General features: G+C 48.8%; 2 protein-coding genes across 4 annotated transcripts in view; one reads left to right on the top strand and one right to left on the bottom strand.

Annotated features, from left to right (window-relative positions):
* The window catches only part of SALL3 (spalt like transcription factor 3), a 22,953-nt gene extending 11,872 nt beyond the window's left edge, over positions 1–11,081 (bottom strand). For 2 of the 3 annotated variants that reach the window (XM_063597382.1, XM_063597383.1), the window contains exon 1: positions 10,510–10,672. In XM_063597382.1, coding sequence (XP_063453452.1) covers positions 10,510–10,591 — 82 coding nt within the window. In that variant the 5' untranslated portion in view covers positions 10,592–10,672. Of the gene's footprint in view, positions 1–10,509 lie in introns of all 3 variants that reach the window. The other variant, XM_034943397.4, reaches the window with a different exon arrangement.
* On the top strand, positions 10,745–14,329 carry LOC100978091 (collagen alpha-1(I) chain). Its single transcript, XM_063597285.1, has 5 exons — positions 10,745–10,960; positions 11,070–11,824; positions 12,128–12,403; positions 12,928–13,307; positions 13,433–14,329. The coding sequence occupies exons 1-3, from the start codon at positions 10,745–10,747 to the stop codon at positions 12,207–12,209; spliced, it is 1,053 nt and encodes a 350-aa protein (XP_063453355.1). The 3' UTR covers positions 12,210–12,403; positions 12,928–13,307; positions 13,433–14,329.
* The last annotated feature ends 5,628 nt before the right edge of the window (positions 14,330–19,957 follow it).

Raw genomic sequence — 19,957 nt, 5'->3', positions numbered from 1 at the left:
GGTTCTCTGTGCTCGCCTGGATATTACTGACTCGTAACTGCTTTTTGTCAACTTACAGATGGAGTGACGGCAACAAATCAGTTCCAACAGACACAATGACAGCTGCACATCAGCTCTTTGTTAAACGCACACAGTTGAGTGTGAGAACAAAACATCTTCAAGTCTGTGTCCCCGGAAATAATTTACTGTTAGAACATCAACAAATGCAGCATTTGCTAAAGAGCTCCACATTTGTTGTTGATGTTTAGGCTTCTGGAAAAAGAATAATTTAGCACTGAGTTCAATAGAGAATTCTGATTTTTAAAAAAATGTCCTGTAAAAACATGCTTTTCCTCTACTGGAAAAGAAAAATATTTTTTTGAGGCTAGTTTGTGACTCACCATGAGGCCATTATTCTCAGGTAATTTATACATGCCTTTAAAAAATTATTAGCAGTGTTCAATTAGCATTTTCTTAACTGGCTAAACCATCTGAAGGGGAAAGAAGTTAGAGCTTGCGGCCCATAAAGCCTGCTAGACTTTTAAACTAAATTCAGCGCTGAAGACCAGACTGCAGCAAGAGGTCTCATTACTGTATGGAGGAAGGAATGTAATAGGTATCTGTAATGAGGTTGACTATAGCTGGAAGCAAAGACACAGCTGATTTATACTGCAGATAGGCACATTAGCAAAATAAATACTCCAAGTACTCAACTTTGCTCAATGTATGCAAAATCTAATTTTAAACCCGCAAAGGTTATGGAATAGGGCAAAGAACAAAAAGAGCCTCAAATCTTCAGGTAATTTCTTAATGACTGATAAAAAGGCCTATCTCAAAATCTAGTCATGTATCTTAAAAATAATCACAAAACGCAAAGAATTTCTACTTTTAAATTTCTTTTTAAGAGTGGAATGTTCTTCAGCAGCCCTGCATGTTTAAAAACAAAAATCTAAGTAGCCACTTAAAAAGTTCATCTGCATTAAACCATCCATACACATCTATATGGCACAGAAATAACTACTGTAACTAAACAAGGAACAGAGTGTTTTAAGGGGTTTTCCAATATTTTGAAACAATGATACAAAATATTTTAAAAAGGAACATCCCAAGAAATTTAATGCTTGTTAATTCCTTGAAACATTTTCTACACTTAACTCCTTACAGGAGATAAAATGTATAACTTATATGCTACACAAAAACATTCAGGTAGTATATATATTTACAATTTTACAAAGTGTGTATCTTATTAAAAGAATACTTTTTCTTTATAGGGAATGTGTATTAGGGACAGTTCATTGAGAAAAATGCTTTAAAATTAGGTTGATCCTTGGATCATTTCAAGTGAGTTCAGTGTTGAAAGAATTAACTTACATAACCACAGATACATTTTATCTTTAAAAATGAACATTTCCCAGATTTTGTCACAAACCATAGTGTGTGATAAATATCACTTTTGTTTTTCACAAAGATCTTGTGCTTTTTGCAAAGGTCCTGACCCAAACAAATCTCTATTTACCTTAACAATTTGCATTTTTACATTCCCGTTAGTTTTTTTTAAATATGTTAAATATTTTTAGGGTTCACTTCCTAATTCATGGATGTTGGGAAGTGTTTCCACATGTGATTTCACTTTTCCCATTGGTAAGTTTGCTAAATTGCAACTGTTTCTCGATTGTGGAAACCGTGTGTAGAATGTTTAAGCACTTTCTGCCACATAGTAAGTCATTTTGTTTAAAGCAATTATAAGTGATAATTACCAATACAATGAAGATATTCTTTTCAAAGTAAAATAAGCTCCCACTTATTCCTTCAAAATTGAAAAAGGAAATTGTGTTAAAAAATGTCATTGTGACCATTTGGACCTGTTAACAGTTCATTTTGTTAATGAGCCCAAGGAAACAGACTATGCTGGATTTTATAAGCAAAGCTCCGTAATAAATTTGGCTTTTGACTAAAACAGACCTTAAAGGTTATTATTAATGAAGGAAAAAAATTTCAATACAACTCAGATTATTTCAGGCAAATCAGGATCATCATCTATATTTTCTACTGAGTTGTGTATAAAATATCAATGTGATCACCTCAATTGTTCTCACATGCCCAAGCTGTGACTGTGTCTCACTATCAACATTTGAATGTGATTAGCATTCCATAAAAGTTGTAGATAAGAACGAATTTCACAACATAGCCCCGAATAAAAGAAATACAGGTAAAAACACTCACGTGTGGAATTGAAACAATCACATATGGAATTGAAATTCTGTCTGCATACTTCAAGAATGTTATTAAACAATAGTAAGCACTTGACTGAACTGGTTGTAGGAAATAACCAAAGTGAACATATTTTACTAAGGACAGAGTTTCCTGAGAACTAGAAAGACATTTTGCTGGCTTGCAGACTGAGGAGTGCTGGCTTCTGATGCATTCTGAAGAATAAGTTCTTATAAACTGCTTCCATGGCCCTTCTCATGATGATGATTAAATGCATATATTACAGTGTTTATGTGCCAATCTGACATTATTTACTTACGTTTAAGTGCTGTCTATAACAAGCAAACCCATATGGCAAAAATCTGCATTTAGTCCACAATTTTATCATATAAACTTCTAAAGCCCTTTAATCCTGCCATCATTTAAAGCCAGTATTATGTCAGATTCAAATGTATTTAACCACCTTTTTAAATTAAACTTGTATTTTGAACTGGCCTGTATGCATGTTCCAAAAATAGAAGTTATTACATTAATTAATATGGCCTAAACTTTTTATGTCAAGGCAAAACCATGTCAGCGAGGCACTGTAACAACAGTACAACAGTGACAAGTTTGAGAAATTTATTTCCAATGCAATTTTCATTTTCTTCCTCTCTTTGTTTAAGGGGCGAATTAAAAAGCAAGCATTGCAAACATTATCATTAATGTCAAAGGAACTTATTTTTTGCACACTATTCAACAGCTAAGAGACGTGAAACTGTAAACAAGCAGGGGATGGGCAGGAATGGGATTTTATTAGAACAAGTTAAGAAAAATGCCAACCAGTTCACCAACTAACAGAACTTAGCGAACACTCTTCCCTTCTTGGTGAATGAGAGTATCTGGCCAGGGCTACTTTTAGGAAGTACCAACCCATTTGCTTCTATGTGAACGTGAAGGCGGCCTCAGGAACTGCTCTGCCACAACCCCCCTTAGCTGATCTCAAATTAAGTATCACACCCATGGTGCCATGTTGGCCATCTGCACTACACAGGATAAAAATATAGTTTTTTTTTCCATTTAATTTACAGTGATCCCAATATCTGCTGTTTACACCTAGATTTTCAGGGCCTCTATTACCATGTGCACATTCCTTCCCGTCTGTGTTTCTCAGTTGTACAGAAGAGGGGAGGAAGGTCCCACAGGCCTTTCAGAGAAAACCTCTAACAAAAGCATAGCTTCAAAGACGATAGTTAAAAAAAAATATGTATTTTCCCCTTCTCACTAATAAAATATACACAGAATTTTAACAAAAATGTTCCTATTCTTAGGAGTGACTCTCGGTGTGAAAGGAACCCCTCAGACTGTCTGTTTTTGGTCTTCGCTCAGCTTTAATCCCTGGTCTGTTATAGAATCTATCTATCTTCCATCAGAATGACAGGCAGAATTTTTAGCCTGGATGATCTTTTTAAAGCCATAAGTGAAAAACATCATTGTAATATGTGTGTGTAAAATACAGCTATGTGATTTCCAAGCAAACTAATCCTCTGATTTGGTTTTACATGAGAAATTACATGAGAAAAAACCTAAAACAGGTTTTTTTTTTAAAAGAAATAAGTTTACTTAGAATAATATTAAAATGCTCAATTTTTACATACATTTTGTGTATGAAATATATAACTTAAGATATGCTGTGTATACATATATAATATTTAAGACGATGCTTTCTTCAAAAATTTCAAGCTACAGTTCTTGGCATTTCACGTACAGTGGCTTTTAAGTAAGCTAACTAATTACAAAGTAGTATTAATATAGGTGTTCTGTAATTTCCTTTATCAATCTCAAAAGCTCACCTTCAATACACTTTTGCTACATATTTTTTTACTCATTACAATGAACAAGAGAAGCAGAATTTGTTTAGTGCAGGGAAAGGGTTGTTAACTTATCCACTTCAATAAGTAACTTTAAAATGCCACGTGGATCTTCAGGAAAGGAAAACGGACTTTTTCCTTTGCCTTTCCATCTCTTAAAAATCCAGAAAGCATTTTTTCCAGTTTTCCTAAATTGTTAGGAGACACTTATTTTCTTGCAAATTAATTCTTTTTAACTCCTTATGATAGCTTTGAATCCCATAAAGAAAGATGAATTATCACATACTGAGCCCAAGCTGTGAAACAGGAGGAGACAAATAGAGACCCCTACTGTGTTTAACAATGTAGAAGAAATTCCAGACGCAATAGAAAAATTTTCTGTCCTTTTCCCGAGACCTCAGAGTGTGTACGCACAGCGCTGAACAGTGGAGGGCACTCTTGCCATGCTCAACGCGGCTCTGACCACACACTCCCGCGCGTCGACGCCGTGGCCCACACCTCAAAATTGTTAAGTCACGACCACCTGTGGCACAGTCACCAACTGTCTTCTGCTTAAAACATTTGCAGTTTTCAACCTGTGCAGTGAAGCACCCGGGAGGAGACACGGTTGCCTTTATGGGTACATGCCGATGGGAGCTGGACAGCACTCGCATTTGCTTTAACTATCTGCCCTCGACGCTGCTTCAAATAATAAGACGCTTGTTACACTTGAAGGTTGCACAATAGTTCTTTCATTTAGATGTTATGCTGTCATCACACTTATAAGGAACGCGTGTGTATCACTATCTATGCCTAATGAAAAATACGCAGACCTGAAATATGTCAGCTGATGCAAACAATTTCAATCGAAATTTGATGAGGGGGTGAAAACAAGGTTTTGCTAAATCACTTTTGGTGAAGATGCAGATGGTTTACATTCAAAGGCTGTGGTCTCACTGATCCGACACATGAAATTAAACGTGCTATTTCATGACATGCCTACTTGAAAGCACCCAAACACTGTCCATTTTTCAAATCCACTATGCATAGAAGTAAATACGCAAAACCACTTAGACGTATAAATGCCTACATGTAAATAGCTCTAGAGGGGCACACGAGCCACGCTGCGTCCAGAAGCAAGGCTACCATCAGCTGTGACCATCAGCCCGCTCACACTCGGGATCAGGCGATGGAATCATTTCCATCATTTGTCAGCACTTCATGGCACTTTCATTTCTACAGGCAAAGTTTGCACATATGCAAAAAATCATCCTGGAAAAGCCACTGCCCTGGGTCGTTGAAGCCAGTGACTCTGCACGTATACAGATCCTACAACAGAATTAGCAAACAGTGCGGTGAAGGTCACTCTCGAAAAGACCAGTAACGCCGACGAATCACGACAATGTGCCGCGGCACCTGCAGGGTTAATTAAACAGTTCAAGATGCAATAACGACACAAAAGAAAGCCGTTTTCTCTTCTTCTTTAAGAACTATAAACACTTGTGCTGAACTAGATGGCGTCTGAGAAGCCGTGCAGCACGGCGCAAGCTCGCGGGATCTCTAGTTAACACTCAGATTCAGTGTTAACACTTAACAGAACAGTGGTGAGCCCTGTTGCCAAGGTCAACAGCACAGATGCACTAATTGTATTATGAGCTTGACATCTAGTGGCCACCCCTGGCAGGGCAAAGCAGGCAAAGGTTAAATCAGCAAGGCTTGTCAAAGCACTTCTAACTACCCACCTTCAGGGAGAGACGGTCGGAAGCTGGCCAGCACTCTGCAACCCCACCTTTTCAGACATCAGACAAAAAGGCTTTCTGCGCCGAGCTGGCTGCTAATGCTCGCAGAGAATGCGAAGGGGGTAGGGATTTTAGATAGTAAGCAGAACTAATCTGAAGGTGATTGAAAAAGACAGGCCCACAGAGGAAAATATTTAGACACCACACTGGCATTATCGGATCCCCTTGGTGGACACCGTCTCAGTCTCGAGAACGCTTCCCTTTAATTAAGAAACAAATCAATCTTCATCTCTAACATAGAAACCATTCCATTATTTTATTACAATTAATATTTTATACTTTCTGGCATGTGACTGGCCTGGTTTGCTTAGAAATCAGTTAGCTGCATTTTAAATCATAAATGTGTTGAAATTACATGAGAAATAACCCTAGACAGGTTTTTTTTTAAAATAAAAGTTTACTTGGAACATTAAATTGCTCAATTTTTACATACAGTTTGTTTCATTGTGTATGAAATGTGTAATAATTAAGGTATGCTGTAATTACAAACCTGTCCTTCCAAGACTAAAACATGTTGGTCTTATTCTGGCAACTACTGAACAAATCATGTAGGAAAATAAAACTAATAAAAACAAAAAATCCTTCCTGTTATATTTAAAAGTTATGCTTCTTGAAACTATCTTGCAGCACTGAAAGATGGTGCATATCCTCATTAGAAGTGAAAAAGATTTTTATTGTACTTAAATAAAAGCTGGTGCCAATACTTTTACGAATGCTAAATTCCAACTAATGGTCAGCACACAGAATAGAAACCCTGGTTGTGCTTTTGCTGAATTCCCCCCAAAAGAAAATATTCTTAGGGCTACCTGGAGATGAATGGTACAGCTTCTTAGAGATTGCAGTTGGAAATGAAATTTGACCCACTTTTACCATCATCTTGTATACAAAAAGAATCAGCTTGCTAAGTAATTCCTGCTGTTACTCCATACCTTTTTCTGGCTTTGAACAACAGATCTAAAAATATTGGATAATGCATATGCCATGGAAGTTGAAAACGTATTGCACATAAAATTCGAGAACTGTTACATAATCAGCTCTCTCTCTCTGTAAGGTGGGAATTAATTGGTATGCTTTTTTGTTGATCACAGAAACGTGCACTTTTAAATAGGTTAAGTTTTTTAATGTTGTTTTTAAAAGAAATGTTGGCAAAGTCTTCTTTTCCTCTCCCCTCACCCAACCCGGTTACTTACTTTTTACCTTTCATGTTTCAGAGAAAGCAATCTGCCTGTGAATGTTAGAAAGTAGCTCCTGCATTGTTCCTTTTGGTATGCTGAATTGTAAATGTGTGTAGTGTGCTGGGGGAGCACTGAGGGCAAACCATGCATATACAGATAAAAGAAAAAGATCCTGCGCCGAGCACTGGTGGCCGAGCTTCTTTCCCTTAATTCAAACACAGTCTGTGAATACCACTGGTAAATTCTTAAATCACATGCTCAACACATTTAAAAGGATTTTTAAGACAGCCATATACTTCTAAGTTGGCAGAAAAAAAAACACACTTTGAAGCAATTAGTGCTAACAAACAAAATACAGGATGGTAAATGGTTTTAAATTATAATACCCTTTTGTTCCTTCTTAAATACATATTTTCTAACAACAACAAAATACATCTTTCTTAAATTATATTTTATACAATAAAGAATAGCAGTATTGTATCTTTTAAAGTTCTTAGTGGGCATATAACTGTCATTGAAAGTTTTAATTAATTTTTCTTAGAACAAAAATATTCAGCTGGCTCACAGGATTACTAGTGGCGCAAAGTTCACTGGATCCTAAAGCTGCAGCGCCTTTCTTCTAAAATAGGAATGAGATCATTTGCAAGTAAGTAATTTTAAAAAACAATTTCTGTTAGGAATGTCTCAATGACTTAATTTTTTTTTTTTTAACAAAAGCATGACTTTAGAACTTTACATAAATTATCCTTACTTTTTCTCATTCTAGACACGTCATGTTTCATTCCTGTAGTGGTAAGGTCTGGGTAGCACCAGTTATTTTTGTATAGAATCTTTTCATTGCTTCAAAAATAAATCATAATTCTTTTTTAAGAGATACAGGCTTTGTGCTGTAAATTACTGTGAGTGCATCTCTGTCCCCCATTATACTAAACATTTTTGCATAGAATATTTGTTCTGCAGGACATTATCAGTAGCTTTCCATTTTACTGCATGTAGATGGACCTGCTGCTTTAATTAATATGTCACTCCCCGAGTGATACAAAGGAATTATTTACCTCGTTTCTAAAACACAAAACTAACTCAGCTCACTTGCAACTTCCGGCACGGTCTGTTTATTTCCATTGAATTTAACAAAATTAAAATTTTGAGGAGATCTGACTCAGGTTGGAGTAATTTGGTTTCCACACCCATTTATCTTTTTAAAATTTTTACTTAGTTATCTTAGGAACGATGCTGAGTGCGACCGAGTAATACACAAATGGGGCATTCCTTGACTTAACACGGAACAGAGTGTCTGTTACGCTCCTTGAACAAGCTGCTTCGAATATAATTAAATGAGAAAGAACTTAAAAAAAATAGTTTGCCTAAACTCTCTCAAACAAGCATGGAAGCTGCTCGACCAAGACACAGCCCCACACAGGGTATTTTGGGCCTGTTGCAAAATATGACCAGGAACTGTGGCAACGTCTGGATTACAACTCTGGATGCTGTGAAAAACACAGGCTTGACAAGAACTTTAATTCCACCACGGGTAAAAAACCTGAATATTTTGCATCTCTAAATAAATTCGAGCAGCAACAAGAGGGATTCGAAGTAGAACTTGTGAATAATTTATCCCATCTTAGGCTTTCAAATATAGGCGATATAGCCCTCCACATGTTTACACTATTAAGTTCAGCATGCTCACATTTCTGAAGTGAAATTAAAAATGAATAGCAGTGCCTCAGCTTGTTAATTGTTAAATACCAGGGGGTTTACTCTATTAATTAAAATATGCTTTAATAAAAGGAGACATCGCACATTTTGATACCGACCCTACAAAGCTGAGAAGTATTTACATTGTTGCATTTTGGGGCGGCTGTGAAAGCCGACTTTAAGCCATTCAGGAGCCACAATAATAAAGCTTTAAAATTCCTCACTGGGACGCAATGTAGTTCTTTTGAAGGAAAGACTGTCTTTCTCATTCGGCAGAAATAAATCCATTCATTTGATCATGTAGTCATTGAGGGCGATACAAAACAAACCAAGTGTGAGAAATTCTATGTGATGAAGTAAACAAAACAAAAAAAAATCCATTTCCATGACAAAAAGATTCTTTGTCCTTAATCTACCCACCATATGCAAGCGTTTCTTTTTAGCATATCGCCTGTTCTCATCTTGGCTGACTTGGCTACACAGATAAGACTCCCTTACCTCCACCGCAACAAAAAGACCCCAGCGAGCTCACTAATTTTATTTAATTCATTAATTCTCCAGCCGCGTCGTAAGCATGCTCTCTCGTTCTCATCCGACATGGGTGTCTACCTGCTTTGTCAAACTTTACTCCACTGTGTGGGAAACTCTTCCGCCCCGTTTCCTTTTCGCAGACAGTCTCATTCTCAGAGTAAAAAGATCACCATCTGCCTCCAACAACTTGTAATAGGTCAATCATAAAAGTTGGCCTGCCTGTTTTTTTAAGGAGCAAATTATTTTACTGCGAGCTGTGCTGCGGGCTCGGGGTCGTGGGGTCGCCCCTCCTCGGCCCTCTTTCCTGGCGCCCTGGGGGCCCCGCGGGGCGCGCCGAAGCCTGGGCGCCGCAGGCCGAGGTCTTAACTCGACGAAGGGGGTGGGGGCGCCCCGAACTTTGCGGGGCTAAGGCGCCACTCTGGGAAGTCCAGCCCTTCGCCAGTCTCTTAACTTTCGCGGCGCCTGCCCTTTGCTCTTGGATGTTTCGAAGAGGACGCTCCTACCAGCGAAATGACTGCAAAGGCGAGTCTCCAGCGCCCGGCCTCGGCGGATCCAAAAAGACGGGAGAGAAAAGGCCCGCGCAGACGCTGCAATGAACGCCCCGGAAACACGCCGGGGTTCTGCCGCGAGCAGGGGCCAGGCCCAGGCCGCCGCCGCTGCGCTCACCCCCAGCTTAATTCCCCAGGCGGCCATTAGGCAGAGCCAAGCCCCCGACCTTCTCCTCGCCTCGCAAGGGATCACAGGCTGCGTTAACGCGCTGGGACACCGCGGGTCACCCGAGGCGGTGCGGGAGCCCGGGAGGGGGCGCGGGTCCCCGAACAAAGCTGGCCGGGCGGCGGGGTCCCCAACCCGCGTCCAGCGGTAGGTGGGCTGCGGTCGCCTTCTCTGCCGCCGCGCTCGCCCCGGGGTCGCCGAGGCCGGCCTCAGCGTCCTGGCGCAGAGACCCTGGGGGGCGGCGCGGCGGCGGAGGCACCGTGGACTCCCTCCCGCCCCGGCCTCCGAGCCGTCCTCGAGCCGGCCGCGGCCTCGGCGCCCTTCGCGGGCAGCTCCCCGACTCCGAGGAGAGGAGCCAAGTTTACTTCGCCCACAACTCTCTCCGCGGCCGCGCGCGCTCCGGCGAAGTACCCGGGTCCCCGCGGCCGGCCTGGCGCGGGGCGGACACTTGCTCGCAGGAAGCAGGGAACTTTCTCCCGCTCCCGGACGCGCGCATCCGCTCCCACCGCACGCGCTTCCCCAGCCCGGATGGGCAGCCCCAGACCCCCCCGGCCACCCCGCAGCCCCGGCCCTCACCGTGCTCGGGAGCCCCGTCAGGCGGCAGCAGCTCCTCGTCCGACTTGAGGTGCTGGGGCTTGGCCTGCTTGCGCCGAGACATGCTGCTAGCGGCGCTCAGGCCCCGCGCGGGGCAGCGGCATCAGCGGGGCGGCCGGCGGGGACGGCGCGGGGCGGGCGCGGGGCGCGGGGCGCGGGGCGGCGGCGGCTGCGCGGGCCGCGCATGGGGCTGAGCAATTAGGCTGGTGAATAATGCATGGCCATTAGCGGAGGGCCGCGCCGATTGGCCGGGCTCCAGCGGACTCCGGCGGCCTATGCAAATGAGGCCGCGCTCGCAATTAGCGGCCGCGCCGACGAGGAGGGGGCCGCGGCGCCTCGGGACCGGGGCGCGCGCTGCCCGGCGCCGCCTCACATCGCGGGCTCCGGCGCCGCGCTCCTCGGCCGCCCCGGGTGCGGCTCTGGCGGGGCCCGGGTGCGGCGTGGGCCGCGGTGGCCGTCCCTCCGCAGGGCGCAGGCAGCAAACTTTGGCGGCGTCCGCGCGGCGCCGTCTCCGCCGGCGCGCCGGGCTCGCCCCTTTATAGAGTGTCTGCGCCGCCGCCCGCGCCCCCCCCGCCGCCGCCGCCGCCGGGCGGCCCCTCCCGGAGCGAGCGGCCGCGGGCAGGGCTCCGACCCGGCGCCTTTGTCTCGCCCGGGCCGCTCGGGCGCCGCGCCTCCTGTTCCGGGCGCGCGGGGTCGGCCGGCCGCCTTCGCTGCTCCGCCGCGGCTCTCAGCGCCGCTCAGCGCGGCGGGCCCGCTCGGGCTCAGGTGCCCCCCGCTCTCCGGACCTTCTCGCCCGGCCCCGCGTCCCCTCCGCGGGCTTCCCCCGGCGGCCGGCCGGGCTCGGAGGCTCGCGGCCGGAGCGGAGCGGAGTGCGCACGCCGGGGTGGCAGGACTTCGGCAAGACCAACTTTCCGGTTCGGAAGCGGCGCGGGCCGCGCGGCTCCTCCCCTCCCCTCCCTCCCCTGCGTTCCCCCTCCCTTCCACTCCCCCCTCTCCCCGCCCCCCAACCCGCGGGCCCCACCGACTCCGGAGCGCCCCGCCCCGCCCGCTGCCGCCACCGGGGCCGCCTCGCCCCCGCGCCAGCCCGCCTGGGCCTCTGCGCCGCCGGCGGCTTCTTAAATACAGGAAAGGGAGGGGACCGCAGGGCCCCGGTGTTCCCCACCCTAGTCCCCCTTCACCACGGGCCACCGGGCGCCAGCGGAGTGGGCAGCGAGCGCGACCGAAAGTTCCAACTCCACCAAACTCCCGCGCGCGGCCCACCCTGTTCCCGGGATTTCGGGGATGACACGGGGGCCAGGTGAGGGGGCTGCGCACTTTTGGATCGGCCCCACACACTCGGGCAGCTGGCGCGGCGCGCTCCCCGCACACGCGCCCGCCCCCTCTCCCGCGGTCGCACGCACGCGCCCTCGCCCTCGCCCCGCGCGCACAGGCGCGTACTCCCACCCGCGGCCGTGCACCCGCCGCGCTCCCTCCCGCGCGTGTCCTCTCTCCCCGAGCGGCCGCCAGGATGTGCCCCCGGCCCCGTCGTCGCCGCGCCCGCGCCCCTCGCCCCAGTACGTCTTTTTTCGTTTCCTAAATTTCTTATTTTTGTCCTTGCAAGTGGCCCTGTCTGGTGTGAACCGTCAGCACAGATGGCCTCCTGGAGCTTCCCCGAGTCGTTCGCTGGGGGAAGCGGGCGGTGAGCGGCCGGCCCGGGCGCTCCGCAGGCCGCGAGCTCCTGGCAGGGCTGGTGGCGGGGGTCCGCCTGGGGGAGGAATCCCCGCCTGCTCCATCGGACCCGGCCTGGCGCGGCTCGCGGCGCTCGGCGGGCTCCCTTCCATTCTAGAATCTTCCCGCTTGCTTCCCAGCCCGCGTTCTTCCGCCTGCCTTTAATTGTGTAAGTTTGACGAAGTCAGAGCTTTGGGTTCCAGGAAAAGCGCAGGAGAGTCATAGAGGAAGGGAGGGCGCAGGTTGGAGTCAGGTCCAAACAGCCCCTATCGCCACTTTTGGAAAAAAAAAAAAAAAACCCTTAAGGTTGGTTTTATTTTGCCTTTTGGTAGCGGGCGTATTCATTTGGATTTTTTTTTCAAGACAGGCAAATAAAAGATGTTTGAAATCTCTAGTTATCCCGTTTAACACACCCATCGATGGCGCTTTTCTAGTTAAGCTACGGGGGAAACGTCTTTATCCCACAGTTAGGCTGCGAACTTGTGCCGATGCTCAGGCTTTGTGGAGACGCTCCGGCATCTGGCGCAGAGGCGCCCGGCGGGGAAAAGTTTGCAGCCCGGGCTTTGGGGCGCGCGGGGGGCAGGAATTTTTCTGAGAAAAGAGGGGCATAGAGAGGCGGCGAGGGTGGGGAGAGAAAAAAGGAACGCAGCGGGGAGGGGGAAAAGCAGCTTGCAGGATGGGAGTTTCTTGCAGAATTTACAGGACTAAGGAGTTTGGGGAAGTCGCAGAGCCGCAGCGGAAAGGCAGGGGTCTGAGACTACTTTTGAGAAGAGAAACAACGCAAAACGATCGCTGGAGGGCCAGAGCCCTGATCGAAGGTGCCCTAGCTTTTATGACCTGGTTAATTGTGTCTTCTTTTTATTTTAATTTTTTTCCTTACCACCACTACTACTACTACTTTTATTTTTTTTTTTAACCGACACACTTTGGAGAGAAGAAGCAGACACAGGTTCCCACGGCGTCTGACGCCTGCGGAGCAAGTCCAGAGCCAGCTGGACTCGCAGCCTCTGGCCCGGCGGCACCAACTCCATACTGGGTCATTTTGAGCGCGCTGTGCCCACCTTTTCTGTTGCGTAAGGCCCGCTCCCCCTGTCCCGCAACCCTCTCTCCAACAAACCGGCACGATGTCTTTAGGTCTTTCTGGGGCTTCCAAATGCAACTGTTTAATTTCATCGATCTGTTTTGCATTTCCTACAAGGTGTGGACGTGGGGAGGATCTTCTAAGTCCCTCCAACGAAGGCAAGTGTGAGACTCTGGCCCTTTATTTGTAAGAAGCAAGCCTTCAGATTGCAGAAGTGTCGCGCGGGTCGCCATGCGTTGCGCGAGTGGGAAGATGGAGGAGGCCGGCACGCTGCTTTCGTGGACGCAAGTGAACCGGCCGTGAAGGCAGGGTGCGAGCTCTGCCCTTGGCCCAGCCCTGCGTGGGCGCCGTCCCAGATTCCGGGCGGTGCGGGGTGCAGAGATCTGGAGAGAGTTGCGGGGTGCAGAGATCTGGAGAGACTTGCGGGCTCCCCAGCGCAGGCTGCTCTGGGATTTCGTTGGAAGATCCGGCAGAGCCTTGGAGGAGAGGGCCCGGGAGGCTGTGTGTGCAGCGGAAACTTGTACGAATGCCCCCACAGCGGAAATGGTGCGCACGAGTAATTTCTGCGGTGCACCCTTTTAAAAATTGACAAGTGAACAAGATCAATTTTTTAAGAAAGCAAAGGTAGAAAACAAAAGGCGTGCGACTTCTTGACTGGCTTGTTCCCGCCTTTCTTCCTTCTCTATACTCAGATCAGAAACTTTAATTGCTCTTATTCAGTGCGACAACTTTTAATAAAAGCATTTGCATTTTAAGCCTGAGTTGCAACCATAGATTTGTTGCGAAGTGACAACGTGTCTATGGAATATTTTCGCAGATGAGACAGGACATGCGCTCTAGTCGTGCCCAGATTAAAGGGACGCTGGGCCATGTGCCTGTGTAGTGCAGACTCGGAGGGGCACACACATACTCGTCATCACATGACCACTGTCTATTAATATTGTCATACCTAAACACTCGCAAAAACAAAAGTTGCTTTTCTTCCCTGTAATTAAATCTAATTTGTTAATTGTCTTTCCTCTTGCAATGTTGTTTTCATCTTGAGAGGTGACACATTATTATTTTGTCTGTCTAATATTATTTACAAATTAATGCTGTATATTTTACATTAGTGAAACATATAATTAGGTGTTTGGTTCAATCGGTATCACTCAGATAAAACAAAGCCTATCTGCAAGATTGATTGGAAGTGGAATAGTTGGTTCTAATTTACCATCACAGTCACAGTTTATTGAAGCTACCTGGCCCCAGCTTCACAGAAGCTAGTTTTACCTAAGGTGCATTTGATGCTTTGTTTACAAGTGTTTATTTTCCCCAACCACTTAATGCAAAAACAACAACAACAACAAAACACCTTCAAATATGAGGGCTTTCATTTCATTTTCTGTCTTCTTTCATTCCTCCCCCCACCCAAAGTTCCTTTCTTCTATTCTCTGGTCACCTCTCTCCGTTTCCTCCCCTACCCCCAACTTTTGTTTTAGGTTCTTAGAGTTAAATTCAGCATGATCTGGTGCCTTTAATGCTGTGACAAGTGACTGCTAATTGGTTCTCACTTGAGCAAAGATATTACCATACTAATATTATTATTGGTAAGAAGAGGTAATTGATAACACCACCTGCCACTCTGGGGCAATCAGGATGATAAATGTTTCCATCAACAGGAAATCTGTGCTTGGTGTGCCACAGCCCAACGCAAACAGCATGTCAAGTGCCAATTATAAAGATGTTGCTTTTCTATTACATTGGGTGGGGGTGTAGGAAACATGTAGGAAACATGTAGCCAAAAATTATATTTATGGTTTTTTGAAAACGCTTTTTCCAATCCTCTGTTTGCCTACTTGAAGATAACTTTCCCCGTAAAAATAAAATGCTCTAAGTAAATAAACCAGCACATAGCTAACTGCCCTGTCCACACTGGATACAACTGCTGACTTCCTTTGCTTTCAAAGCTATTGGAGATAAATATGCCTAAATATTTTTAACAGATGTGAGCCGGGTGTGGAGTGTATCAGTCCATTTTGGTTACGTGCTCCGCAGCCTTCCTGTGTGTTTATTCCAGGACGCTGTGTAGCTTCACTGTAGCCATCAGAGGCAAACATTCCGTGGCTTTTTATGGCATACACAGAAACATCAGCTCACAGTCGTCTTCGCACTGAGGGATGCAAACGATGGTGAAGTACTTCTCTCCTGATGGCTGAACTGTGGCTCGGGGCTGCATGTAGACCAGGAGGGACATTTCAGCATGTATGATTACATAAATAATGCTAGCAAGTTAAAACTTTGACTCCTTGCCTATAGGGAGGCCGAAACGATTATTATTAGCTTGCATTAATAGATGCAGGCCTCAAAAGGCGAAATCAGCTATTGATAATTGCAAGAAGTATACAGCAGCTACTGTATCGATCGGCTTGTCCCTTATTCCCCTGGTATGGGAGAGATAAGAAGACTCACTCTTTAGTGCAATATAATTTCTTTTGACCTATCTGCTTGCTACAGACTTATGATGAATAGCCAGAGTGGTTAAAGTCCTTTATCACGAAAGTTACCCCTTGATATAATATTGATTCTTTATAACTAGCTCCAAACACAAAAATCAAACTGTCCACTTGACCATCATCATCATCAATATCATCACAAAGCCCCTGGAATAAAGATCAGCGCCAGCCTGAAAACGCTTTCTATAATCTTCCCGGCTAATCTTTATTTGCTGATGATGAAAAGAAAAAGGGGGAGGGAGAGTGAGTGGAATGTCATTTGGACGAGCACTGTATTTATATGTGTACATACATTAGGTCAAGACAAGGCGGCCTCTCCCCATGAGGAGCCGCGGTCAGCGTGGTCATCCCCCGCAGCGCTTGGTCTCCGGACCCACCCCGGGAGGCCCAGGGGTTGGGGGAGAAACAAAAAGGGCTCCACGCACTGTCTCGCGTTAGAGACAGAGTGAGCCCACAGCCTCCTGCTCGTTGGAAATGCCACGCGTCCTCGGCGCTCAGGCTGGCCCTGCGCTCCCGGGAGCGCCGGCGGAGAGGGGCGCACGCCGGGTGGGCTCGCCGGCGTGGAGGGGCCGGGCTGGCCCGGAGGCGCACATCAAAGGCCGCCCGTGCAATGCATGCGCGTTTCCCTCAATTAACGGCATTTCCTGCCCCCTCGCTTCCCTTCATCCGCCCCGCCCCCCCGCGCCAGTCCGGGCTGCTTGAGCGCGGGGACGAGCCTTTGCCCGCGCGCGCGTCCGTGTGAGTGCGCGCGCGCGCGCGCGCGAAGGGTCCCAGGGGCGCTCCGGATTTGCCCAGGGGTGGCTGCGAGGGTCGCCGGGCCCCGAGGCCCCGTCGAGGCCGAGTTTCGGGCGCGTTCTGGGGAGAGCGAGGCTTAAGGGTGCGGCGCGTGGAACGCAGGGAGGACCCCAGTTTCTGTCTCCTCGAACGTTCCCTGTGTCCGCACCCACAGGCTTCGACTCTGGCTTTAAGGCGCGGCTGCCTGCGGGACCCCACGTGCAGGGAGGGGCGCCCGGGCACCCTCATTTCACACGCCCCGGCGCGGTCTGTTCCCACCGCATATCCGCGACCTCAGACGTCGCGCGCCAAATGGGGGCGGGGAGGTGACTGTGAAAAGAATGTGGCCACAGGCGCGGGGACGGCAGCACGGGGACCCCGCCCCCCAAGTTTCCTCATTAGCGAGGCCGCGGGGGTTGGGGGCGGACGGGGGACCCCGTGGCTCCGGGCTCCACTCCGACGGCAGGACGGGTCCTCGCTCCCCCCGCTCCCGTCGGTCCCGTCCCAGGGCGGTCCCAGGGCTCTGAGCGGGTCCCAGCGGGGCTCGGGCACCCTCGGGTGGGCGGCGTCAGGCCCGAGGCCCGTGTCCCGCTCGCTCCCGGCGGTGGGCTGTGTCCCCGCGGCGCCCTCTCGGGAGGAGGACTGGCCCCCGCCCCCGCCCAGGTCTCTAACCCCTCGGAGGTCACCGGGTCTGGCCCCGCCTCACCACGCGGGGGCCACTTGGATGGCCGCAGCCAGAGGACGGGCCTGGGCGAAACCCCACAGCTGATTTCAGAACCGCGTCTCTCGCCAAAGGCGTCCCGCGGGGGCTGAGCGGGGCGCAGACCCGAGGCCTCCTGGACGGCCGAGCCCCTCGCAGGTCCCCGCGGTCCTCTCTCGGCCTGCGGGGCGGGGACTGTGGAAGGGGAGCGCGCGCGCGGAGCTCCTGGCGTGAGAAATGCCGCGTCCATGTCTCCGCTCGCGGCCCCTCTGCGTCCGAGACAAACCCGCGTGGGGAGCCCCGTGCTCTGGCCGTGTGCGCGCCCGACGCGGGGACGCCCCCTGCGCACTTTTCCTGGCGGCAGAGCTCCCCTGCCCTGCACAACGAGTTCAAAGAAGTTTCAGAAAGCGGCACAGCTTCGATGCTACCGTTTCCATCGTTCTTGGCTTTCTCATGATCACAAATGTCATTTGTCTTGGCTCCAAGCTCTGCAAAAGTGCAGGGCTGAATTCCGCAGGAGGCTGCGTTTGTGGGGAGGCGCTCACCACAAGGTCCTTGACCGCTGAGCAGGGGACAAAGAGGGCCGAGTGTGGGGGCGGGGGTGGCTCCCGCTCGCGTTCCGGGATGGGCGTCTTCTCTGTGACCGATTGCACTCAGCTGTTGGCCCACAGATCCCATTCGGGCTGTCCTGGCAGGTCAGGGACAGGAGAAGAAGTATAAGATTCAGATAGATTAGAATCAGTGCAGTCTCCAGGATGAAAGAGAGTAGAGTGATCATCTCATTCTCAAACTGGGCCATTCTCAAACTTAGCTAAATACTCAGCAGGTGTGTCCAGGGGCCACGTGCTGGCGCCCAGAGATGCCTGGCCTGGGCAGACCGGGGGCCAGGTGTGAGGCCTCCTCGTGACCTTGGCAGAACCAGGGCCAGCACTGCAGAGCCTGTGCCGCCTGACGATGTGACGGATCTGCGGGGGTTCCTGTGTCTCCTTTGCCCCCAGGCCCGCCTCTGCTGAGTTTTGCTTGATAACACGTATTCTGTGCCTTGGAGTGTGGATGTCTGACTCATCAGCACTTTTCTGCTTGAAATCAGAAATGGAGGAATGAAAGGCACAGCGTCTCCAGGAAAGGACGGTGTCACAGGGGCCACAGGCAGGGGCCTTCGCTGATGGAGACGCATGGGCCCCAAAGAAACTGACTTTCTTGGAATCGCAAAGTCAAAACAAGGAATTAATTATAAAAGTTTCAACTCCTGGTTGGAAGGTGGATTTGCCTGAAGTCTGGAAATGATTGGATGCTGTGCAGGTGCACCCTGCTTTAAGAAAACCTAGTAAGTCAAAATTCACAAGCTAGGAAAGTTGAAGGGATCTTTCTTTGCTCGACCAAGGATTCTTCACTTTCAGGAGTGTTCACTGCAGCTGTCTCTTAAGTAGCCAGTTCTGCCATGTGTTGTAAAATTGGCTTGCTGCGTGCAGTGCGGTGTGCAGTGAGATGCCAGTACTGCCTTACTCAGCCCGGCTTGCCCACATGCCTGGACCTTGGGAGTGGTGTTTGGGGCCTTTCAGTGAGTCGCTGAAAGGCTGCAGTTGTGTTTTATTACAGTCATTTCTCTAGGAAGGGACAATCTGCCGTGACATGCCTGCTTGTTGATCTGGGCAGGCAGCAGGGACTGGACAGTGGTGGCGTTAGACCTCCCTTAAATAAAGATGTCCTCAGAGGCTGGGGAGGAAAATGAGAGGCTGGAAAAGGGAGCCCCAGGCAGTGTGAGAAACGCGGAAGGCGGTAAAAGTATTCTTGAGGGTCACGTGGCCATGTGGAACCCTGTGATGGAAAATAGGACAGAGGGGTCCCGTGAGGCTCTGAGACCACAGAGGGCAGAGGTGGAATGAAGGCTCCCAGACCGGCTTGGATGTGGAAGGAGAGTGGGAGAAGGCCAGGACCCTCGATGCTTGGGGCCTGGGCAGTGGGCTTGCTCTGGGTGTTGCAGACAATGGGAGCCTTGGGGAAGAGGGGACCTCAGTGGAGCTGCCGGAGTAGTGTGGGGTTCCAGGTCAGCCCACTCAAAATTCTGTCTCAGAGGTGCTGAAGGCCTTAAGGAAGAGCTGAGACTTGAATGTGACACACCCAGACAATAAGACACACGTGATAGGAGAAAAATACCTCCACGGAGAAGCCCGAGACACGTCCTTCCCAGGCCTGGCAGGAAGTCAGTGCCTCCAGCACAGGCAGTCTTAGCGACCTTCTCCGTTACAAAAGCATCTCGGTATTTCCCAAAACACGACGATTCTGAGTGCTTGGTAAACAGACTTGCTAATGGGAACCGTCTATTTCTTGGGGCAAATTTCAGAAAGGGTCATACTTGCTCACATATTCAGGGCACCACGGCCACCTCCTGCTCTCCAGAGGGACCTCCTCTGTGGACTCTGAAGATCCCCGTCGCAGCCCATCGCCTGCCGCATAGCTCTGGCAGGTGTCATTGTCTGTGCCTCTCAAATGCGTGTCACAACCAGCCTTTATGGACCCAGGTTAGGAGGCGCCGGCCCATGTCTTCTAAGCAGACGTCAGAGCCACTGGGGGTGAGTGGCTTGGAGGGTGCCAGGTTGGGATGGGAGTGATTTGAGATCACACGTGTGCAATGGGCACACGTGTGCACATACACGTGTGGTACATATGTAC

Source organism: Pan paniscus, chromosome 17 (assembly GCF_029289425.2).
Source record: "Pan paniscus chromosome 17, NHGRI_mPanPan1-v2.0_pri, whole genome shotgun sequence".
NCBI lineage: Eukaryota > Metazoa > Chordata > Mammalia > Primates > Hominidae > Pan > Pan paniscus.
The sequence above is the reverse complement of the archived record's forward strand: the minus strand, read 5'-3'. Positions and strand labels throughout refer to the sequence as shown.